Raw genomic sequence first — 19,094 nt, 5'->3', positions numbered from 1 at the left:
GCCCACACTCCCACCCCTGGGCCTCACGTGTCACTCCAGGGCCCGTTCCATTCCCGCTCGCCCCAAGGGTTACGCAGGCGGATCATGTCCAGCTTCTCCGACTTGAAGAAGGCCAGCAGGCCATGGCCCAGGCGCACCTTGCGCACATCAGTGATGGCATATGCATGGCCCTTCACCAGGCCACACGCCAGGCGGGCCTCCATGTCTGCTGCTGTCACTGCCTGTGGGAGGACACAGTTGCCCAGAGAGGCAGAGCCCCATCAGGCTCCCGCGGGAGGGAAGGGGTGGGGGTGGGTAGTGTGCCTACACCGCCCCCTAGAGGACAGGGAAGGCATGGCAGCCCCACACAAAGCAGAGGCCGCGATTAGGGACTGAGCTCAGTGTTTGCAAAGCCCCCACTGGGCAGCACTGTGGGGTCAAGGAAGGGACCTAAAGTGGGGTTGGCCCAGGGGTGTATTGGAGTTCACTGGCACTGGCTCAACTGTGCAACTGTTAAAACATTAGCTTGAAATCAACATGGGAAATCAGCAAATGCTACAAATCAGGGCTTTTCATTTTTCCAGGGGGCCGGTCTATCAACACACCACTGGTGTCTGCACTGAGCCCCAGCTTCCCCACCTGAACTATGAGCAGTCAATGAAATAAGGCCATCCTCTTCAAGCACTCGGGCCTGTGCCAGCCGCCGGGGGTCACTCCCCCCTTCCAGTCACCTTGTAGCTTGTGATGCCTCAAACCCCGACTAAGGGACCCTCAGAGGCACAGACACCCACTGCCCCAGTACAAGATGCCCATAAAAGGGGGATGCTGGTCAAACCGGAAGTCATTTCACACCGTAGAGCTTAGGACATGGGGCCTGTGGCTTGTGCTGCCCAGCACTGGGGAGGGAGGTTGTACCCCCCAACCGCTCCCCTCTACCCCCCAGGCCGGGCGTGCAGATTTAGGAGCCAATCTGAGCGGGGGCTCTGCTTGGGACAAAACAGCCAGTTCCCACCCCAGGAAGGGCTGGCGACGGGGAGGGCTGACTCTGTGCTCTCACCTTGATGGAGGCACTGATGAGGCCTCCCCGGCTGTGCACCTTCAACACACGCTCAAACAGCTGGTTTCTCTTGGCCTCATCGTCGGCGAAGCCACCCTCAGTCAGGTCAATGGGCTCGGAAACCCCACCCGTGAAGTCCACCAATGCATCCGCCGTGTTGCCTCCATCCAGGGCCTGGTAACAGCCCGCCAGCCTGGGGAGCAATGTGGAAAAAATTCCCAGCTCATGCTCCCCAGCCGGTCTAAATCCCTCCCCTTGCAGGGGAGATATCTGGGACTCAGAGAGGTCAAGCACACTGCCAAAGTCACACAGCAGGTCACAGCAGAGCCAAAACTGGAATCCATGTCTCTGGCTCCTAGGCTAACATTTGTCCCACTGAACCACTCAAATTCCTCTTCGCCCTAGCAGCCTGTCTTCAAAATTAGCTGTCCAGAAATCAAGCAATTCTTCTAAAAAGTGTTAAAAGCTCGTGTACTTTTTGAAACATCAATTATAAATAATTCACATTATTTAATAACAATATAGACCCAGAAATCACCTAAATGTCTAACAACAAGGAATTGACTTGAGAAACCAGTTTACGCTCCACCTGCGCTCTGGGACGAGGCAGCCGCAGAATGACGTCTGGTAAAGGCATTCCTGTGGCAGGAAAACGCCAGTGCTTGCTTGGTACGTTTGAGAAAACAAGACAGCTGGATTCCAGCGATGTTTAAAATGTACGCAGGGGCCCCTGGGCGGCTCAGCTGGTTGAGCACCCGACTTGGTTTCGGCTCAGGTCACGGCCTCGGGTGAGATCGTGCCTGGTGTCAGGCTCCATGCTCGGCGGGGATCTGCTCAAAGATTCCCTCCCTCCCCCTCTGCCCCTGCCCCTGCCCCAGCACACACACACACTCTCTCTCTTTCTCTCTGAAGATAAATAAACAAATCTTTTAAAAAGGAATACAAATTGAAATGTATGCAATAATTCATTTAAAAAACATTAAGCACGGCTGGCAGACTCAGTCGGTAGAGCATGGGACTCTTGATCTCGGGGTCATGCGTTCGAGCCCCACACTGGGTGTAGAGATTATTTTTAAAAATTAAAAAATAAAAAATAAAAAACATACAGCGTCTACCCCGTGCAACCTACGAGGTGCTAGGGGCACAACCGCAGCTGCTTCTATGAATGTTAGGAAAACGCTGGGGATCTTAACGGCGGTGCTGAACGTGAACAGCAGAATGGGATACATAACAAAACAGATGACACACACTGAAAATCTACACCTATCTATGAAAATCTATGCCTGATCTATCTTTTGCGGTGTCCCACAAAACAGCCGCACAGGCTCCGCAAGGTAACCTACAAACAGAAAGAGCCGTCAAAGATGTTAAAAGAGCTGTGAGTGGCAGGGAAGGTGTAGAGAGGACACAGGGAGCACAAGGAAGGAGCCAGGCATGGGGGGCGGGGCCTTGGAGGGGAGGGGAGCAAAGGTTCCCCAAGGAGGGGGGAGCCTGGTTAACTCAGGTGGCTCCGAACAGAGAAGGGGGGTGGAGAGGCCCAGAAGAATATGCAGGAGTACAGGCGACTTTTAGCACCTTCTTCCTGGGTTTCTGTATTTTCTGGATTTGCTCTAACAGACATGCATTCATTTTATAATTTTAAAAGTAAATCAATGAAAAAGCAAGCAAGCGTAAATAGTATGGCTGCTGTGGAAGTGCTCTGGTGGCCACTTAAAAATTTAAACACTGAACTGCCGTAAGACCCAGCAATTCACGCCCAGGTTCGTATTCCAAAGAACCGAGAGCAGAGACTCGGACACGTGCGCACCAACGTCCGCGGCGGTACACTCGCCGTAGCCCACGGTGGAGACGACCCGAGTCCATCGACAGAGGATCGGAGAAACAAACTGTGGCACACCCATGCGATGGGATTCTGTGCCGCTCTGGACAGGAACGACACGCTGACACGCTACAGCATAAATGAGCACTGAGAACATTATGCCACGAGACGTAAGCCAGACACCAAAGGGCAAATATTGTACGACTCCACTTACACGCTCGAGCTGGACAGGCTCGAGACCAGAGACCAAAGCAGAAGCGGCTACTGAGGGCTCTCCGGAAAGGGAGAGGGGCCTGCAACCCAGGGCCGCGGAGGCTCAGTGACCACCAGGGGGTGAGTGTTGCTTTCTTCAGACTGAAAATGGAATCTGTCAATGTTGTGTTTTCTTGAGTTTATTTCTGATGTTGCAGGTTGGTTTTCCTTTCACACACACACACACACACACTCACACACACACACAGAGTCCAAGGAGACCAACGGATGAGCCTGGGGCAAGGAACCAGGGAGAGGTTCCCACAGAGCCGCTGGGCTGGTCCGCAACCCCACTGACCTCCTGCCCCAGGCCTGCCCCTGACCTACAGAGGCCTGAGCAGGTCACTCTGCCCCAAAGCCATCCACAGCTCAGCAAACCTTTGTTCGGCCCGTGCTGGGGACCCACGGCCCGGCACAGAGCAGGAGGAGGGGTCGGTGGAGACAGAACGGATGGACAGTCAGTCAGGTGGACGGATGAGTGGATGAAGGGGAGCTGAAGGGCAGGGGGGGCCCACCCTCCTCAACCAGCCCGGGCTCTGAGATAACCACATCCCCAGCCAGGCTGCCAGGGAGGGCTTGGCAGCTGGGATCTGTGGGAAAAAACCAGTGACCCGAACGTGAGTGCTGGCTCTGCCCTCTCAGGAGAACAAGGAGAAACCATTCCTTCCTGTGTGGGTTGGTTTTGGGGACGGGACACCAGGTACCAGACCTTCAGTCCCGGTCCCCCTGCCCCCCGCCACGCCCTGGGCTCCCAGGCTCAGAGCACGCTGTGTGACTCTGAAGCAGCCCCTCGCCCCTCTGAGCCAGGGGCGCTGGCTGGAGGCCAGCCCCGCGGAGCCCATCAGCTGAGCCGCCCGGGCCGCCCCCGCCCGCCGGGCCCCGGCAGCACCTACTTGGCGTAGGCCTTCTCCACCAGGGCGCACCAGAACTCGTTGCGGGAGCTGGAGTGGCAGTAGATGAGCTGGTTGTTGACCGTGGGCAGCCGGTCGTCGATGACCACGTCCACCCACTCCCCAAAGCGCCAGAAGTGGAAGTGGAAGATGCCCGCGTAGGCACTGGGTTTCTCGGGGTCCCACTCCTGCTCCTTCCAGTCGGGGATGACCTGGGCGGGGGGGGGGGGGGGGACAGGACAGCAACACAGTGCGGGTCACAGCTGAGGACACAGGGGCGCCTGCCTCGAAGGAATCAAAATGGAAAGGAATACTGGGCTCCATCCCCATCCCTGCCACACGCTTCTCATCTCTGGGCCTCAGTTTCCCTTCTCTGCAGTGGTTAGGCATAGGCTCCTGCCAGCTGTCACTCTAAGACTCTATGAGCGTCCTGCCCCCTTCCTCGGGCCACCCTCTGCGTCCTCCCCCCTCAGAAATACATCACATCCCTCCCAGCTCCCATCTGGTGAACGGTACTCCCGGCAGCCAGTCCAGAGCGAACCCGACGCCGGCAGCCACACCGGCCCCTCCCTTTCCCTCGATCCATCCTATCAGGCCAATCTCAGCTCCTACGTTCTGCTAAAATCCATCTCCCGTCTGTCCCCCGGCACCAGCCTGGCCAGCCCCCACCTCCTGGCCCCAGAAGCTGGAACAGAATCAGCCGCCACATGTGCCCTCACCCCACACAGCGGCACAGTGATCTTTCCAATCATGTCACTTACCCGGGAAGTGAGTCCAAACCCTCAATGTGCAATGCCCTGCCACCAGCTCCCAGGCTGGCTTTTCTACCCCCTCAGCCCTGCTCCCTGCTCCGGGCTCTTTCTCCGCTCAGGAACTTTGCACCTGCTCTTCCTTCTACTCTTCACCCAGCTGATTCTCACTTGCCCTTTAGGATCCACCTCCTCCTCCAGGAAGCCCTCCTTGACTCTTCAGACTAGGCCAGGATCTCTGTCTGTCCAACTCATAACCCCTGGCACTTCTCCTCAGGGACCATTAGCGCAATTATAATTAAACAAGTGTGTGTCACTCCGTTCGATTCTGTTACTATCACTGGAACATTAGCTCTCTGAGGGCAGGGATACATCGGGCCTGGTCATTGCTGTATGCCCAGCACCTAGCCCCGGGGCCTGGCCCAGAGATTGTGCTCGATAAACAGGTGTTAAAATTCATACGCATTGATTGGGTCTCTAACAATATTATTTATGGAACATCTGGGACACGCCAGGTGCCACGACTTATCTCAGTTTAATTTGCACAACAACCCCATTGCATAGAGTACTATCATCCATCCCTCGTTTACAGCTAAGAAACCCTAAAGCTCAGAGAGAGCAAGCAACTTGCCCAGTGTCACACAGCTAGAAAACACACATTCTTTGGGGTCAGGCAGACCTGGGTTTGAAGCCAGGATTCAGACTTGTGGCCTGTGGACTGCTCTGCACTGGTCCCGTGCTGACACTTAGGACCCAGATGGATCAGACACAGTCCCTGCCCTCAGGAGGCCCCCAGAGGTGGGAGAGGCAAAGGCTGAGACTGACATGGGGAGCACGGGGAGCGTGGAGAGAAGGGTGTGCAGGGCCCGACCAGCAGGGCCAGCAGCAGCTTCCTGGCAGGTGTCCTGAGAGCCGACTGTGGGCGTCCCCCAAGCAGATGAGGCAAATCCGGGCAGAGAAGAGGAAGCCCCTCAGCCTAGAGTGAGGTGACTTGCTGGCCCTCCCCAGCATGGGACCAAGGAGGGCCGAACCCCTTGGGCCATAGGCAGCTCCTTCTGGAAGAAAACCGCCCTCAGCTCTGGGGGTGGCACCCCTGCATCCAGGCCGAGGAGCCAGAGATGCCCCAGGAGGCCGTAAACCCCGAGGCCAGCCCAGCCTGCCCACAGATACTTCAGCCAAAAGCCATTCCCCAACCCCCACACTCATTAAGAAGGCTTTTGTTTACGCACCTCTTACCACCAACAGGGATGTTGGCAAAGACAAACGGTCCCTGTGAGACACTGGAGACCAAGCGAATGAAAACGCGAAGCACCGTGAGAGCGGCCACACTGCCAGCAGCGGAGGCCTGCCCGGGGCCAGGCACAGACCGGCTACTCACTCTGCCACCCCTGGCCCTTCCCACGACCTTTCGGGGACATACCATGGGAAATCGCTGGCACAACGCCGCCCATGAGGACCGGTGAGGGAGGCAGGATTCACCCGCAGGGCTTCAGGGCCCGGCCGATACTGCCTGGTGGTGCCTTTTCAGTCAATTCTGTGTCCTTTCGAAAACCTCCCAGGCCAGCCTCCGCCCCAGCCCCCAGCACCCTCTCCCACTGCTTTCAGGACAGAAAGCTGTACCAAAAATGGGGCACAAACAGGATGGTTTATCATCCCCACTGCACAGATGGGAAGGCCGAGGAACGAGGAGCTGCCCAAGGGCACAGAAGGATCAGGAGTCCGAAGCTGAGCACACCAGCCTGGCCAGGGCACCCTCCCCCCCCCCCAACCTGCTCTGCAAGCTCTGGACTGCATGGGACTGGGGAGGGAGGAAGAGGAGCCCCGGCAGGTGCTGGGACGTACTGCTGGGGGTGCAAGAGCATCATTAGCCAAACCCGGGATTTGGCCCTGCGCCCTCTGTGGCTCAGGAAGCAGCTAATGAGGCTCTAGGGCCTGGAGATCCTGACTCGGGGATCCCCGTGGGCCTCAGTTTCCCCTCCTACATCATGGCCAGTGGGCCCAGCATAGCCAGCTTCTTACCCCACACCCCCTCTGCTGCCAGCAGGGTCCTGAGCGAGAAGGAAGACACTGTCCAGGACGGTGTGCTCACGCCTCATCCAGTCGCACCCGGAATCAGGAAAGTAACCAAGGACCCTCGGGCCCCATCAAAGGATTCCCGAACCAACCTAAAGAGGCTCCCACTGGCCAAAGACGGGCCACGCTCAGCATCAGTAAGGATAATTACTGCAATGGATGAGAACAGATCAAATACGTTCCCATCTATGAGATCACGACATTCACAAAAACAAATAATTAGTCACTACTGGAGGCCAGCCGGGAACGGACTCGTTTTCCCTTAACTGGAAAGTTAAGGGAAAGAATCGAGATTTATCCTGCCTCTTCTATACAAACCGTACCTGCGGGTAACCCAGAGAAGCAGATGAAGAGAGGTTTGCATCTGGAGATGAGTTGCAGCTAAGAACTGAGGAAGAGACTAGAATATTAGACTCTCGCTATTTTACGACCGCTGACAAATAATGGATTTAGCAGTGATCATCGACGGCTTCTAACATCGCGAAAAAGAGAGACAACCAGACATCACGTGCCTCATGAGAAAAGTTCACACTGTCTCCTCCAAAGCAGTCATGCCAAAAAACTTGTACCGGAACCTTACAAAGCCACTAAGGTAAGTCCGAGCTTAGGGGAAACGTGTGGCACAGAGAACACTTGAAACGACACCATGAAAACCAAGCCAACAAAGGAAGGAAGCTTTAACATGGAGGAAGTTCCTACCTCACGAATCTAGAAAAAGATTTTTCCCCAAGTAAAGGGAAGGAAATAATAAAGATAGCAGGAATCAATAAAATAGAAGACACTCAAAAAATAGAGAAAATGAGGGTCCTTCTCTGGGTTCTCTATTCTGTTCCATTGATCTGTGTCTGTGTTTGTGCCAGTACCAGACTGTCTTGATGGTCACAGCTTTGTAATACACACAGTGATCCGAAGGGCCACCTGCACCCCAGCGTTCACAGCAGCAATGTCCACAAGAGCCGAACTGTGGAAGGAGCCGAGATGTCCATCGACAGGTGACGGATAAAGAAGATGTGGTATTAGGAAGATCGGTAGGAGAAGAAAGGGATAAAGAAAGGGGGGGTAATCAGAAGGGGGAATGAAACATGAGAGACTATGGACTCTGAGAAACAAACTGAGGGCTTCAGAGGGGAGGGGGTGGGGGAATGGGATAGACTGGTGATGGGTAGTAAGGAGGGCACGTATTGCATGGGGCACTGGGTGTTATACGCAACTAATGAATCATCGAGCCTTACATCAGAAACCGGGGATGTACTGTATGGTGACTAACATAATATAATAAAAAATCATTAAAAAAATAAAATAAAATAAAATAAAATAAAATAAAAAAGAAGATGTGGTATTTATATATACAATGGAGCGGTACTCAGCCATCAGAAGGGATGAATATTTACCATTTGCATCGACGTGGATGGAGCTAGAGGGTATTATGTTGAGCAAAAACAAGTCAATCAGAGAAAGATAATTATCATATGGTCTCACTCATATGTGGAATATAAGAAACAGTGCAGAGGATCATAGGGGAAGGGAGGGGAAACTGAATGGGAAGTCATCAGAGAGGGAGACAAACCACGAGAGACCCTTAACTATAGGAAACAAACTGAGGGTTGCTGGAGGGGAGGTGGGTGGGGGACCGGGGTAATTGGGTGATGCCATGATGCTTCAGGCCACCTCGGCTCTGTGTGCACGTGGCTTCCTCTCTGGTGCGTCTCCTTCCTTGTCCCTCGGGGTGAGCTGAGCAGCAGCTTGCAGGGCTTTCCTGGGCTGGTGCTCACCGCCCCCCCCCCCGGGACAGCCCCTCCCCCAGGCCCTTTCCTTGATCACTGAGGGGAGCTTCTGGAGGGCGGGGCTGAGCCCCCACTCACGCCCAGATCCACTGCCTCCCCGCACCCAGCATAGGGAGGCCAGCTCCACAGCCGGACAAGTCTTTCTGGAAGGCAAGTCTCCAAGTGGCCGCGGCAGCAGGGCCCTGTCCGGCAGGTCACCTTGTAGCCACTACTGGACACATGACCAACCACACTGAATGGCCGGCACTTAGCCTCCGACCAGGCTGCTGCTCTGAGCCTCAGCGTCGGCACCTGCCTCCCCTACTCCAGGGCTGTTGGGAGACCCAGAAGGAACAGTGGCTTCGGGGATGCTGCCTGAACCGTGGAGGGCTGTGCACCTGTGAGGGGTCATCCCCGCTAGGGAACGCAGTACAAGTGCGTGCGTCCACACACAGTCTGCACACCTTGGGGCCGGTGGGGAGCTCAGGGACCTGGTCAGTCTCCTTCCCGAGGGGAACCTCAACAACAGCCTCCCAGGCAGACGGGAAGCCTGAGGGGTTGACACACTTACTTAGGCAGAGCTGGCAGCAAAGCGAGGACTGTGTGGGATTTGGAGGCCCCCGGCACCCACGGCACAATCAGCCCAGAAACCTCAGGCAATGCGGGCACCGGGAGGCCGCGGTGCCTAGAGCACTCCCAGCTCAAATCCTCCTAGGACTCTGAGCCAGTGGGACACGCTCGTGTGAGTGTGCAAGCACGTGCATGTGTGTGACCATCAGCATATGTGCGTGTGCACGCCGGCATCACGTGTATGTGAGTGTCAGTGCACGTGTAGGTGTGGCACGGGGAAGGAGCTTTTCACACACTTCTGCCCGGAACCCCAGAGGGCCACCTGGGGGCATTTCTGCAAAAGGCCAGCAGGGCTGAGGGCTGAAGGGCTGCAGGGGGGGGTTCCTGTGTTACCCAAGTCAGGTGGGTGAGTCCCCAAACTAGAGGGTCCCTGGTTCCAAGCATCTGAAGTTCTTCAGTTCTCAGCTTCTGATTCCAAGAGTCTCAAATTCCCATGACAGGAAGAGGCCAGGAAGCTCGGGCCCCCCACCCCCACTCCGCACACCCTCGGGAGAGCAGAGCCCCGTCGCTCACCACCTGGAGAGGAGGCCGAGATGTACCTTGAGGGGCCTCGGGATTCCTGTCCACAGGGCACAACCAGATGCTCAGAGACCCAGGCAGGACCCCGGGCTTGGGGCAGGCCCCCTCCTGCTGGGCTCCCCAGCTACCCCCTCGGCTAGGCCATTCTGAGCCTGGTGACCATGGCAGAGGAGAATTCACGCCCTCTCGTCCACTCCAGCCAGAGCCAGGCCTGGTCCCTGCCCCTCCCTCCACCCACCCTGCCTGCTTCCAGAAGCACTGGGCTGCTGTGCTACCTCGGGCAACTCCCTTCACCTCTCTGAACCCTGCACTGCTACTCTGGAAATAGGTTCTCCTGACACTCCTCGCAGAATAACTGAAAAGTAGGACCATGCGTCTGTGGTGACTGGGAGAGTCACAATGAGCAAATGGAGAGACGGTGCCATGTGCCAGCCCCTGAGGTCCGAGTGTTCCACTAACACTAACTCATCAAAGCTTCACATGGGGAGGTTCACATGATGGGAGGCCCCATCATTAGCCCCTGCCAACAGGCTCAGAGAGGCTGCTTGGGGTCAGCGGCAGGCCCCTCAGCACGGCACACACCACCTCAGTGGGAGGCAGAAGCTCAGGAGACGGCAGGTCTCTTCACTCTATGGTTTCTTGTGGGTTCCATGGCAAATGGGTCCTCATTTCCCACTCCCTGCACTCCTCCTGGCCCTGTCTCGGCTGTACAGCCAGGGAGGAGAGCAGGGGTGGAAGGGCTGGGCTCTGTTGCCCCCACCCCTTCCACAGGCATCTTCAGGAGTGGATGGAGGCCGGGGCTGGAAGGGCAGGGCTTGGGGAAGAGAAATATAGAGGCCACAGCTGCTCCGTGGAGGGCTCCGGGTGGGCTCCGGGGTGGAGGACGGGGAAAGGAGACCTGGCTGTGTGGAGCATTTCAAAGCTGGCATCATCCCCAAGCAAAACCCCAAGTGTGGCCCCTGAAGCACGATCTGACCTCAGTCACTGGGAAGAAGCTGGCCTCACCCTGGCCTGGGCCCTCAGGAGGCGTGGGGCACTGCCCCTGTCCATCCCAGGGGGCCCCAGACCCAGAGCCACACACGTCCCCCTCCTTTGGCCCCTTCACGCCTTCTGTGACTTCAGGCAAATGGCCTTATCCTCTGGGTCTCTTCGTCTCTGTCCAAAAATTGAGTGAGCTCGAGAGATGATAAGGGGAAAGAGCTCTCAGGAAGGGCCAAGTGGGGCACTAGGGTGATGTGGTGACACCAGTCTTCTCTGGTCAGTGGGGTGGGGGCTGCCTGAGGACGTGCATTAAATTGGTGACAGAGGCTGAGTGAAACCGGACGTAGGCCTAACCCCACCCCACCTGCCACTCCCTGTCCTGTCTGCCTCCTGCCCAGCCACCCTACAAGAGAGGGTGACCGCGGAGCTTGTGCACGGCCCCGTGCATCCCTACCCATCCCGCTTGGGCTCCACCTGCCGAGGACCAGATGGCACCTGCTGTGGCCTCAGCATGGCTCCACACTCCGGATGGAGGCTGGTCTGGGGGCCACTGAGGAAAAAACTGTCAGGGGTGTTAGTACCCGGCTGCATGTCAGGAAACCTGGTTCTAAACTCCATCCTGATGTCTGACCTTGGGCCAGTCTCCTGACTGCTCGAGGCCTCATCTCTGAAAGCAGTAGGGGAAGGGGAGGGGCTGTGGGAGAAGGCCGGGAGGGGGTACTCAGGGCTCTGTGGGGACTGGAGAGGCAGTCAGAGCTCCTGAAGGGGCAGGGGTGGCTCACAGTGAGAGACTGCACACCACAAGGTGGGGGCACAGAGGCTTTATTGGGGACACACAGTGCGTGGGGTAGATGTGGCAGCTCAGGGTGGGGGTACAGGCAGTCTGCACCAAGAGGGTCCACCGAGCTGCAGGGGGCATCAAGCAGAAAGTTGAAGGGCAGGGCCATCTCCAGGGGTCTGGACGCCCCTGGCTGTCAGCAGAGAAAGTGGGCAGGCAATCCTGGGACTTTAAGCCCGGCCCAGAACAGGCCCCAGACCTGAGAGTCAGAAAGGACCACAGCCAATCCCCACCTAAAAAATCCCGACTCCAACACCCTAGTCCTGTTTCCATGCCTCCCGAGTGGGGGGCTCACCCTCTCAGCAGCCCCAGCCACTGGGGATGGCTCTGCTTCACGAGGAAAATGCCACGGCCTGTTCCTCACACACACACAAAAAAAACAGGGCTGGTCTGGAGACAGGGTGTTGGGGCACTTCCTGAGGTGCCTCCTGGGCCTGTGTCTTTCCTGCCCAGGGACCTGGAAAAAGCCTAACATCCCAGCAGGGACACCTGAGGCCCCAAAGAATCTACTGTCTCCAGCTCCAGGGCTCTGGACCCCTCCATCCTGCTTCCCCAGGCAGAGGAAAACCCCTTCACTACGCTGTTCCCTGCATGAACCTCAAAGGCTCTCAGCTCAGGAGCCCCCCCCCCCAAGGTCATCCTGACCAAGCCCCTACTAAGGGCCACCCACAAACCAGCTGGGCAATACCTAACCGATCACCTAAAATCAGACTTGCTCGCAGGGCAGGTGCTGACGCTAGAATACAGCCACGTGAATACAGCACACTCTCTCTTGATCTATACGCACATGTACAGATATATGCATCTCTATGTAACTTTTTTATATGTGCCCTCCCTGTCACCTCTCCCTCCTGAAGTCATTCTCAGAAGAGCCTCCCCACAGCCACTCCCCGCTGCCCCAATCAACCCCCACGGCAATGCGGCCAGAAGTCCTAAGGCCCCTGAGGCGTCATGGGACCACGCCAGGCCCCGGCCAGGAGCCGTGCTTTCCTGGGTCCTCAGGCTCCCTGCTCGCCCCTGGACTTCAGCAAAGGGCGCTGTGGCCAGGACAGCAGCAAACGCCGGCTTGCGGATTTTCCCTGAGGAGGCTGCTCTGTCGTCTGTCTGTCCTTCTCCTGAGGAAGCCCAACGGCTGGCGCTTTGGATGTCTCTTTCTGTCTGTCTGTCTCTCTCGGTCTGTCTGAGTCTCTCTCGGGACAACGAGGCAGAGAGAAGGCACATGCCCTCGGCCCCGACCACCACGGTCCACAGCAGAAGCAGCAGCAGTCAGGTCAGCTTCTAGACTACAGGGCTTCTGCCTCTTCCTCCCGTGAGCACGAGCGCCGGCACCAGGGAAAGGAGAGGAGGAAGCACGCAGGCTCAGGGGCCCGGGCAAGCTGAGCGCAGGCCAGCAGCTAGAGCAATGTCCCCAAACACACGCCTGGCGGAAGGGGGCACGGGCAGGGCACGGGCGGGCACGGGGCGGGGGCGGCAGCCAGCAGCAGCCGTCAGAGCTGGTTGAAGACCACGGAGGCCTTGAGGTCGGCGGGCTCCAGGCCCTCGCTGAAGGTGATGAGGAAGTACATGACCTTGCGGATCTTGGCCAGATCCGACAGGCGCTCCCCGAACTCCAGGGCATCGGCCTCGTTCCAATCCACGGCGTCGGCGTCCCCGTCCTCCTTGCGCCAGAAGATGGCAGCGGGGTCCAGCAGCTGGCGCGTCATGAGGTTGGTGAGGTCGGGCGTCCAGTTCTGGGAGGTGCCCGTGATGGTGACCTTGCCGGGCTTGTCCAGCACCACGTCCCAGCGCTCGAACTGCAGCCTGTGCTGCTGGACGAAGTCCAGGCGGTACACGGCCTCGGCCGGCCGCAGCAGCTTCTCGCCGTCCTGGCGCTTCTCGCCGCGCTGCTTCAGGCTCTCCACGCGCAGCCGCATCTGCCTGGTCAGGTCGTGGTCGAGGAGCAGCGGCATGCTGAGCTGCGGCTGCTTCGGCGCGTCCTCCGCCATGCCGGTGCTGCTGCCGCCCCGCCGCCGCCGAGGAGCCCGACTGCGGGCCGCCGGGCCACAGGCCCCCGAGGACGCCCCGCCCACCTCCGGCCCTCCCGGCCCCGCCCCTCCGGGCCCGTCCTCAAAATGCGCGTGGGAGGCCCCCAATGCCTCCGCTCTCCTCCTCCAAGAGGCGGTGAGGGAGACGCTGCCCGGGGGCAGGAGGGTGCCGGGCTCCCCGGGGACCAGACTGCTGATGTCAATTGCTGTGGAAACCGCCCTGACTACCTGACTACCAAGAACGGCTTGTTTGTGAAGAAGGGAGGCTGCGTGGGGCAGTAAGGAGGGGAGGGAGGTGGGGAGCTGGCGCTCACTGGAGAGGCTGGAAGACCCCCTGGCGCGAGGGTAGGGGGGACAAGGAACGGAGGGGCCTGCTGATTGGAGGTGGGCAGCCACCCCAGCGGAAGCCTGCAGCCACCTCCCCCTCATCTCAGCCTCACCTCACCCCTCCACACTCAACGGCCAAGGCCTTCCATTCCGCGTCCCAGGGACCCTGGGAGCCCTCCCGCCCAGCCCCACTGCCAGCATCTCTCCCTTAAACCCCTGCTCGCAAACTTTAGACGCCATCAGAATCCCTGCAGGACTCCATCAGAATCCCTGCAGGACTCGGACACGATGGCTGGGCTCCACCCCCAGCGATTCTGATTCAATAGGGCTGATGAAGCCTAGGAATCTGTACTTCTACCGGCCTCCCAGGGGGTGCTGAGGCTGCTGGTCCGGGGACTGTGAGAACCACTGACCTGCAGGATTCCCGCCTGCTGGCCCTGCCTCAACACTGCACCACAGGGCAGCCGAACGCCCAGGTCTCCTCCCACTAAAATCCCAGCACTCACTCCACCCATATCAAGCCTCAGTTTCCCCCAGGAGACTTGAGGCTAAGGAAGAATCTGACAGATATCTGTATCTGCAGTGCCTAAGGCAGAACCAGGGGCTCAGCTAGTATATTCCAGTAAATGGAAGAACTGGAATATGTGAGTGGGAGTTGGGGGGTGGCGGGGTGCGTTGGGAAAGCTGCCATGACATGCCACACACAGAAAAGAGGACAGAGGCACAGGCCAAAATGTAACAACTGAAAACAATCTGAAAGGTCTAGTGGACCACAAGCATAGTCGATGGAGGCTAAATCAGTAGGATCTTGGGCTAGCTGATCAGCAGAGGGTCACCAATGGGGACAGAGCATGTGGTCCTGTTAAGGTAACACCTCAGGCCCTCAGGTCAGTTCTGGGCGTTGCTGGTGGCAATCCCCCAAGGGCATCCAAGAGGATGCGAGATGTCAAGCTGCCTGACCCTCCCAGACCTTTCACTTTGTAGCTGCAGGGGCAGAGGAGAGGGGAACAACATGGCTGCGGGATTACTGTTAACTTAAAGTTAAGCCGGCACCTAGAACAGAGCCTGCCACATAGGAGGCCCTCAGAAGATGCTCGTTGAATGAACGAATGAATTAACGAACGAATAGCACTGAGAAGAGAACTGATGTGATAGGGCCCAAGGCCAAGGCCAACCAGAGGAAGATGTGCAGATGGGGAGAGCACACAGACACTGACTAAAGCCAAAACGAGGTTGAGGGGCAGGTGTGCATCAAAGGGCAGGATGAGGGACACGCCTGGGAGGTGAGGCCGGGGAGACTGGTCCTCGGCGGAACAGCCTCGGGAAGGGCAGATGTAGGCGCGGGCTGTGGCCGCCACGGAGGCAGGGGGTGGAGGCAGCTGACGGTAAAGGCTGCTGGAGCTGCAAACAGGAACTGAGGCCGGGGATGATGAGGGCCGGGCATCAGCCACACGGGCGTGGTAATCCACAGCGCCAAGCCCCTGCCGAGTGGAAGGTGGCTTGCAGGGGATGGCAACAAGGTGGGCAGGGCCGGGGGCGGGGGTGTGGGGAGCCAAGGGCATGAGCCTGGAGGAGCTTCCAAATGGAGGGTGCATTCTGGAAGCAGCACGGAGGGAAGCGAGAATGCCTGCACCATCTCTGGACCTGCAGGACGCTGGGGGAGGCACTCGCTTTCTACAGGTGGGGAGACCCAGGGGCTGCATGACCCTGGGGAGAGCCTGGACTCAGCCTGGGCCGGCTGCCCACCTGCAGGAGGAGGCTGAGGGTGGAAGGCGTCTGGGGCTTGGGCCTCAGACAGGCAGGGCAGGAGAGGCCTGAGTGGGAAGGGAGCAGAGGAAGGGGGCAGGAGGCTACAGGTGGGGCTAGGCCACTGCCACCCACAGCTCTCTGCTTGGCCACCAGACACCTTGGGAAGGCCCACTAAAGCCTGGCATAGAAATGAACAGAGGAGACGAGCGGGTTCCAAACTTGTGGATGTGATTGCAAAACTGGCAACTGAAAAGCAAAACAAGCACCTTTTTAACCCGAACTGGAGAAACAGTCTAGAAGGAAACAGCAACCCCTAACGCTGGTTGTTCCCAGCTAAAGCAAGCCTTCAGTGACGCAGTACTCGTGCCCATCTCCGGTCCCCGGTGTCTGGAACATTGCGGGGAGCAGCTGGTGCTCAGTTAGCAGGGCTGAATGAGCTGCTCCGCAGCTCACAGGCATGAACTGCGCGGGACGGGGGGCGTTTTCAATGGAACCGAGTCCTGCCACCACGTGCCTCCCCTAGGCTGTGCCCCAGGACCGGCCACCCCCCAACACTCCCTCTCAGCCAGCCAGACACTCACTCACTTCCTCTCGGCATTCCTCCTCTGGCCGGGGGCACCCGAGGTCGGAGCAGGGATCGGGCCTGCCCCCACGCCTGGGCCTGCACCAGGCTTGGGGGGAGGTGAGGGCCCAGAATGAGCAGGCCTGATGGCAAATGCCCTACCCCGCTGTCACATCCTGAGTTCTGGTCCACAAAACCCGGTCACCTGAAGTCCACTGTCCCACCCTCAGAGAATGGATAGTCGAGGTGCGGAGACCATATTGCCCCCACCAGGGATCCTATAGGACGGGGAGACCCACTGCCAAGAGGTGTTTCGTAAAACAGGGGGACAGACGGGGAACCCAGAGGTGGGGAGGGAGGAGGATTTAACACGAGTATATTGCCAGGAATGCCACAGGCTTGCCCTCGCCCGGCACAGGCTCCGTTCATCTTCCTACAACTCTGGGGACTAGAAAGGTCAGGTTTCCACCAAGGCCCGGAGAAGGAACCTGACCTGCCCAGGGTCACACAACAACAAGGGACCCAGCCAGCCTCCTGCCCAGGTCTGGCTGGTTTCAAATCCTGTGCCCATCGGCCTGAGGCTGCATCAAGACCTAGAGGTAAAGCGGTGGCTTCCTGGAGGAGGGGGTATGGTGTGTTGAGGGCATGGTGCACCAGCATCCCGAGGTTCAGCATCCCCGGAGTGAGGTGGGTGGGGGAGCAGCTCAGGCTGAGCACCCCTGTTCCATGGAGAAAACAGGGTAGGGCCGGGGAGGCCCTGCAGGGCAACGGGCCCTAAAGCAAAGGGTGACAACAAACAGGGCCCAGTCAGCAGGGACAGGAGGGGAGGTTAGGCATAGTAATAAGCTCCCCAGGGCCCCCTACCTCCTTCTAGGACCCAGGAGCTGTCACCACAGCAGCACCAGGAGGCAGAGTGCAATTAGCCAAGAGCACCTTGCTCTGCTCCAGCCTCCTGGGGACCCAAGCTCCCGGCCCTGGAAGCCTCCAGACCAGCCAGGCCAGGCACCCTGTCACCCTGCAGGCGGAACCTTCAGCCTAGAGACAAATATGCACAGACCTGCCAGTCCTCCTGCCCGTGGGTCCTGGGCCCCTTCTTCCACTCACTAGGTGGGGCACCGAAGGCCAGGCCCAGTACAGGACACACAGCAGCCTCTCCTCCCTACGAATGACCAGAGAGCCCCTTCCCCAGGAGGGGACACGGTGGGCCAGGCTCTGGCCTGACTGAAGGCCCCAGGAGGCGTCGGGTAGGAGGGCTGGCCAGGGGCTGCTGGCCAGCAGCTTGGTCCAACAATTTGGGGAGAGGCTCTGTTCTCAAAACTTTCTTGAGGCTTCTCTGGGCCAGGATCCTGCTGGGCTTAGTGGGAAGACTTAGTTGGGGCCACGGGGAGCTCACGTCAAGAAGGGAAACCACAGGTAAACAGGGGATTATAGGGCAGGATGGGATGTATACGGCCAGGCCCACAGGATTCCCGAGTGCCACCGTCAGCCCCAGACTGAGCCCTGACTTAGCTGCTGATGGGCTCAGAGGCTGGGGGACCTTGTTCTGGGCTCAGAGAAGGGGCCTGGAGCCTGGAGACATGGGGGCAAGGATAGCCCTACATCCAGAGAACAGCCCTGGGCCCCAAGCCTGTCTGGTCCTTGAGGCTCATGAGTGAAATGATCCCACATGTGGCTCTCTGAGGCCCTTCCAGCTTGGACCTCTTACCCGTCCACAGGCTGCAGCAGTGACCTTTGCTGAGGGCCCTCCAGCACCTGTGTCCCCATAGGACCGAGCCAGACCCCAGGGATACCCACCCTGGGGTGACTCTGAAAGGTCATACCCCTAATTCAGAAGACATGAGAGTAGGGCACTAACACAGTCCCAGCCCTGGCTAAGGGCACAGCTCCCTCTGATGGCTGAGGGAGGCTCCCTGCTTGCCTGGGAATACCCATTATGTTCTATGACTATTAATTATCATAGCACGGGTAACGTGGCCACCATCCACTGAGCACTGTACTGCACAGGCTCTTTGAGAACAGTGTCTCGTTTTACCCTAACAAACTCCCTGAAAGGGAGCTACCCTCATATCCTGGTTTTTCAGATGAGTAACCGCAGCTAATAATAAAACTACCAAATGGTGAGGCAGGGGCTTCAACCTAAGCCGTAAGGCTGAGATGCCCAGAGCTTGTAAGCCCTGCTGTTAGCTCCTCATAAGAAGGACAGGAAGGGCAGGGATGAGCAGGGGGCAATGACTGGTATCTGCTGGCACAGGAACCCAGCATGCAGTCCTGATGGATTAGTCTACAGAGACCAGCAGTCCAGCCTCTACTCCAGCCTCCCTGCCTCCCCAAGAAGGGAGCTCTCCCAGGGATGAAAGGGCTGCAGTGCCAAGTGCTGCCACAAGAGGGCGAAGTGTCACAACCACAGCCAGTTCTTTCCAACCTAAGGCCTTGGCACTGGTCCAGGACCTCAGCACTTGGAACCAGGAATCATGAAACAAAACCAGCTGGACTACTCCCGCTGAGCAAGTGAGAAAACTGAGGCCAAGGTAAGGACAAGGACTGGCTAAGTCTATACAGCAGGTACTGGCAGGGGCTTCCTGAGCCCCAATTAGTGGTGTCTTCCATGTTTCACAGGTATGTATCCTGCCAGGTGCCTCCAGGGACACTGTGGGCCCCCAAGATTCAGGTGGGGACACATCAGAATCCCCTTGGTAGCTACACAGATTCCCAGCACCCCGTCCTGGAGAGCCTAAGCTGGCAGGTGAGGGGAAAGCGATTCTGCTGCTTGGCCAATGCTGGGAGCCCTGGGGTCCCCCCACCCCACCCCTGCACAGGTGTTCCCAAAGTCACATCTGCAAGTTCCGGCTGCACCTCTGCTGTCGAGGGCCCCCCCAGGCCTC

The 19,094-nt window shown here is 58.2% G+C and overlaps 2 protein-coding genes across 6 annotated transcripts in view; both read right to left on the bottom strand.

The window, feature by feature from the left end:
- Positions 1–19,094, bottom strand: part of CAPN5 (calpain 5) — a 52,322-nt gene that overhangs the window by 8,617 nt on the left and 24,611 nt on the right. For all 5 annotated transcript variants that reach the window (XM_045816186.2, XM_045816188.2, XM_045816185.2 and 2 more), the window contains 3 exons: positions 4,001–4,209; positions 1,037–1,229; positions 28–221 (listed from right to left, as the gene is read on the bottom strand). In XM_045816186.2, coding sequence (XP_045672142.1) covers positions 28–221; positions 1,037–1,229; positions 4,001–4,209 — 596 coding nt within the window. The remainder of the gene's footprint in view (positions 1–27; positions 222–1,036; positions 1,230–4,000; positions 4,210–19,094) is intronic.
- Positions 4,218–19,084, bottom strand: OMP (olfactory marker protein). The gene has a single exon (XM_045816190.2). The coding sequence runs from the start codon at positions 14,001–14,003 to the stop codon at positions 13,038–13,040; it is 966 nt and encodes a 321-aa protein (XP_045672146.1). The 5' UTR covers positions 14,004–19,084; the 3' UTR covers positions 4,218–13,037.

The sequence above is a fragment of the Ursus americanus genome, chromosome 16, assembly GCF_024610735.1.
Source record: "Ursus americanus isolate L20-20 chromosome 16, mUrsAme1.1.p, whole genome shotgun sequence".
NCBI classification, from domain to species: Eukaryota; Metazoa; Chordata; class Mammalia; order Carnivora; family Ursidae; genus Ursus; species Ursus americanus.
This window is presented reverse-complemented; position numbering and strand designations above follow the sequence as displayed.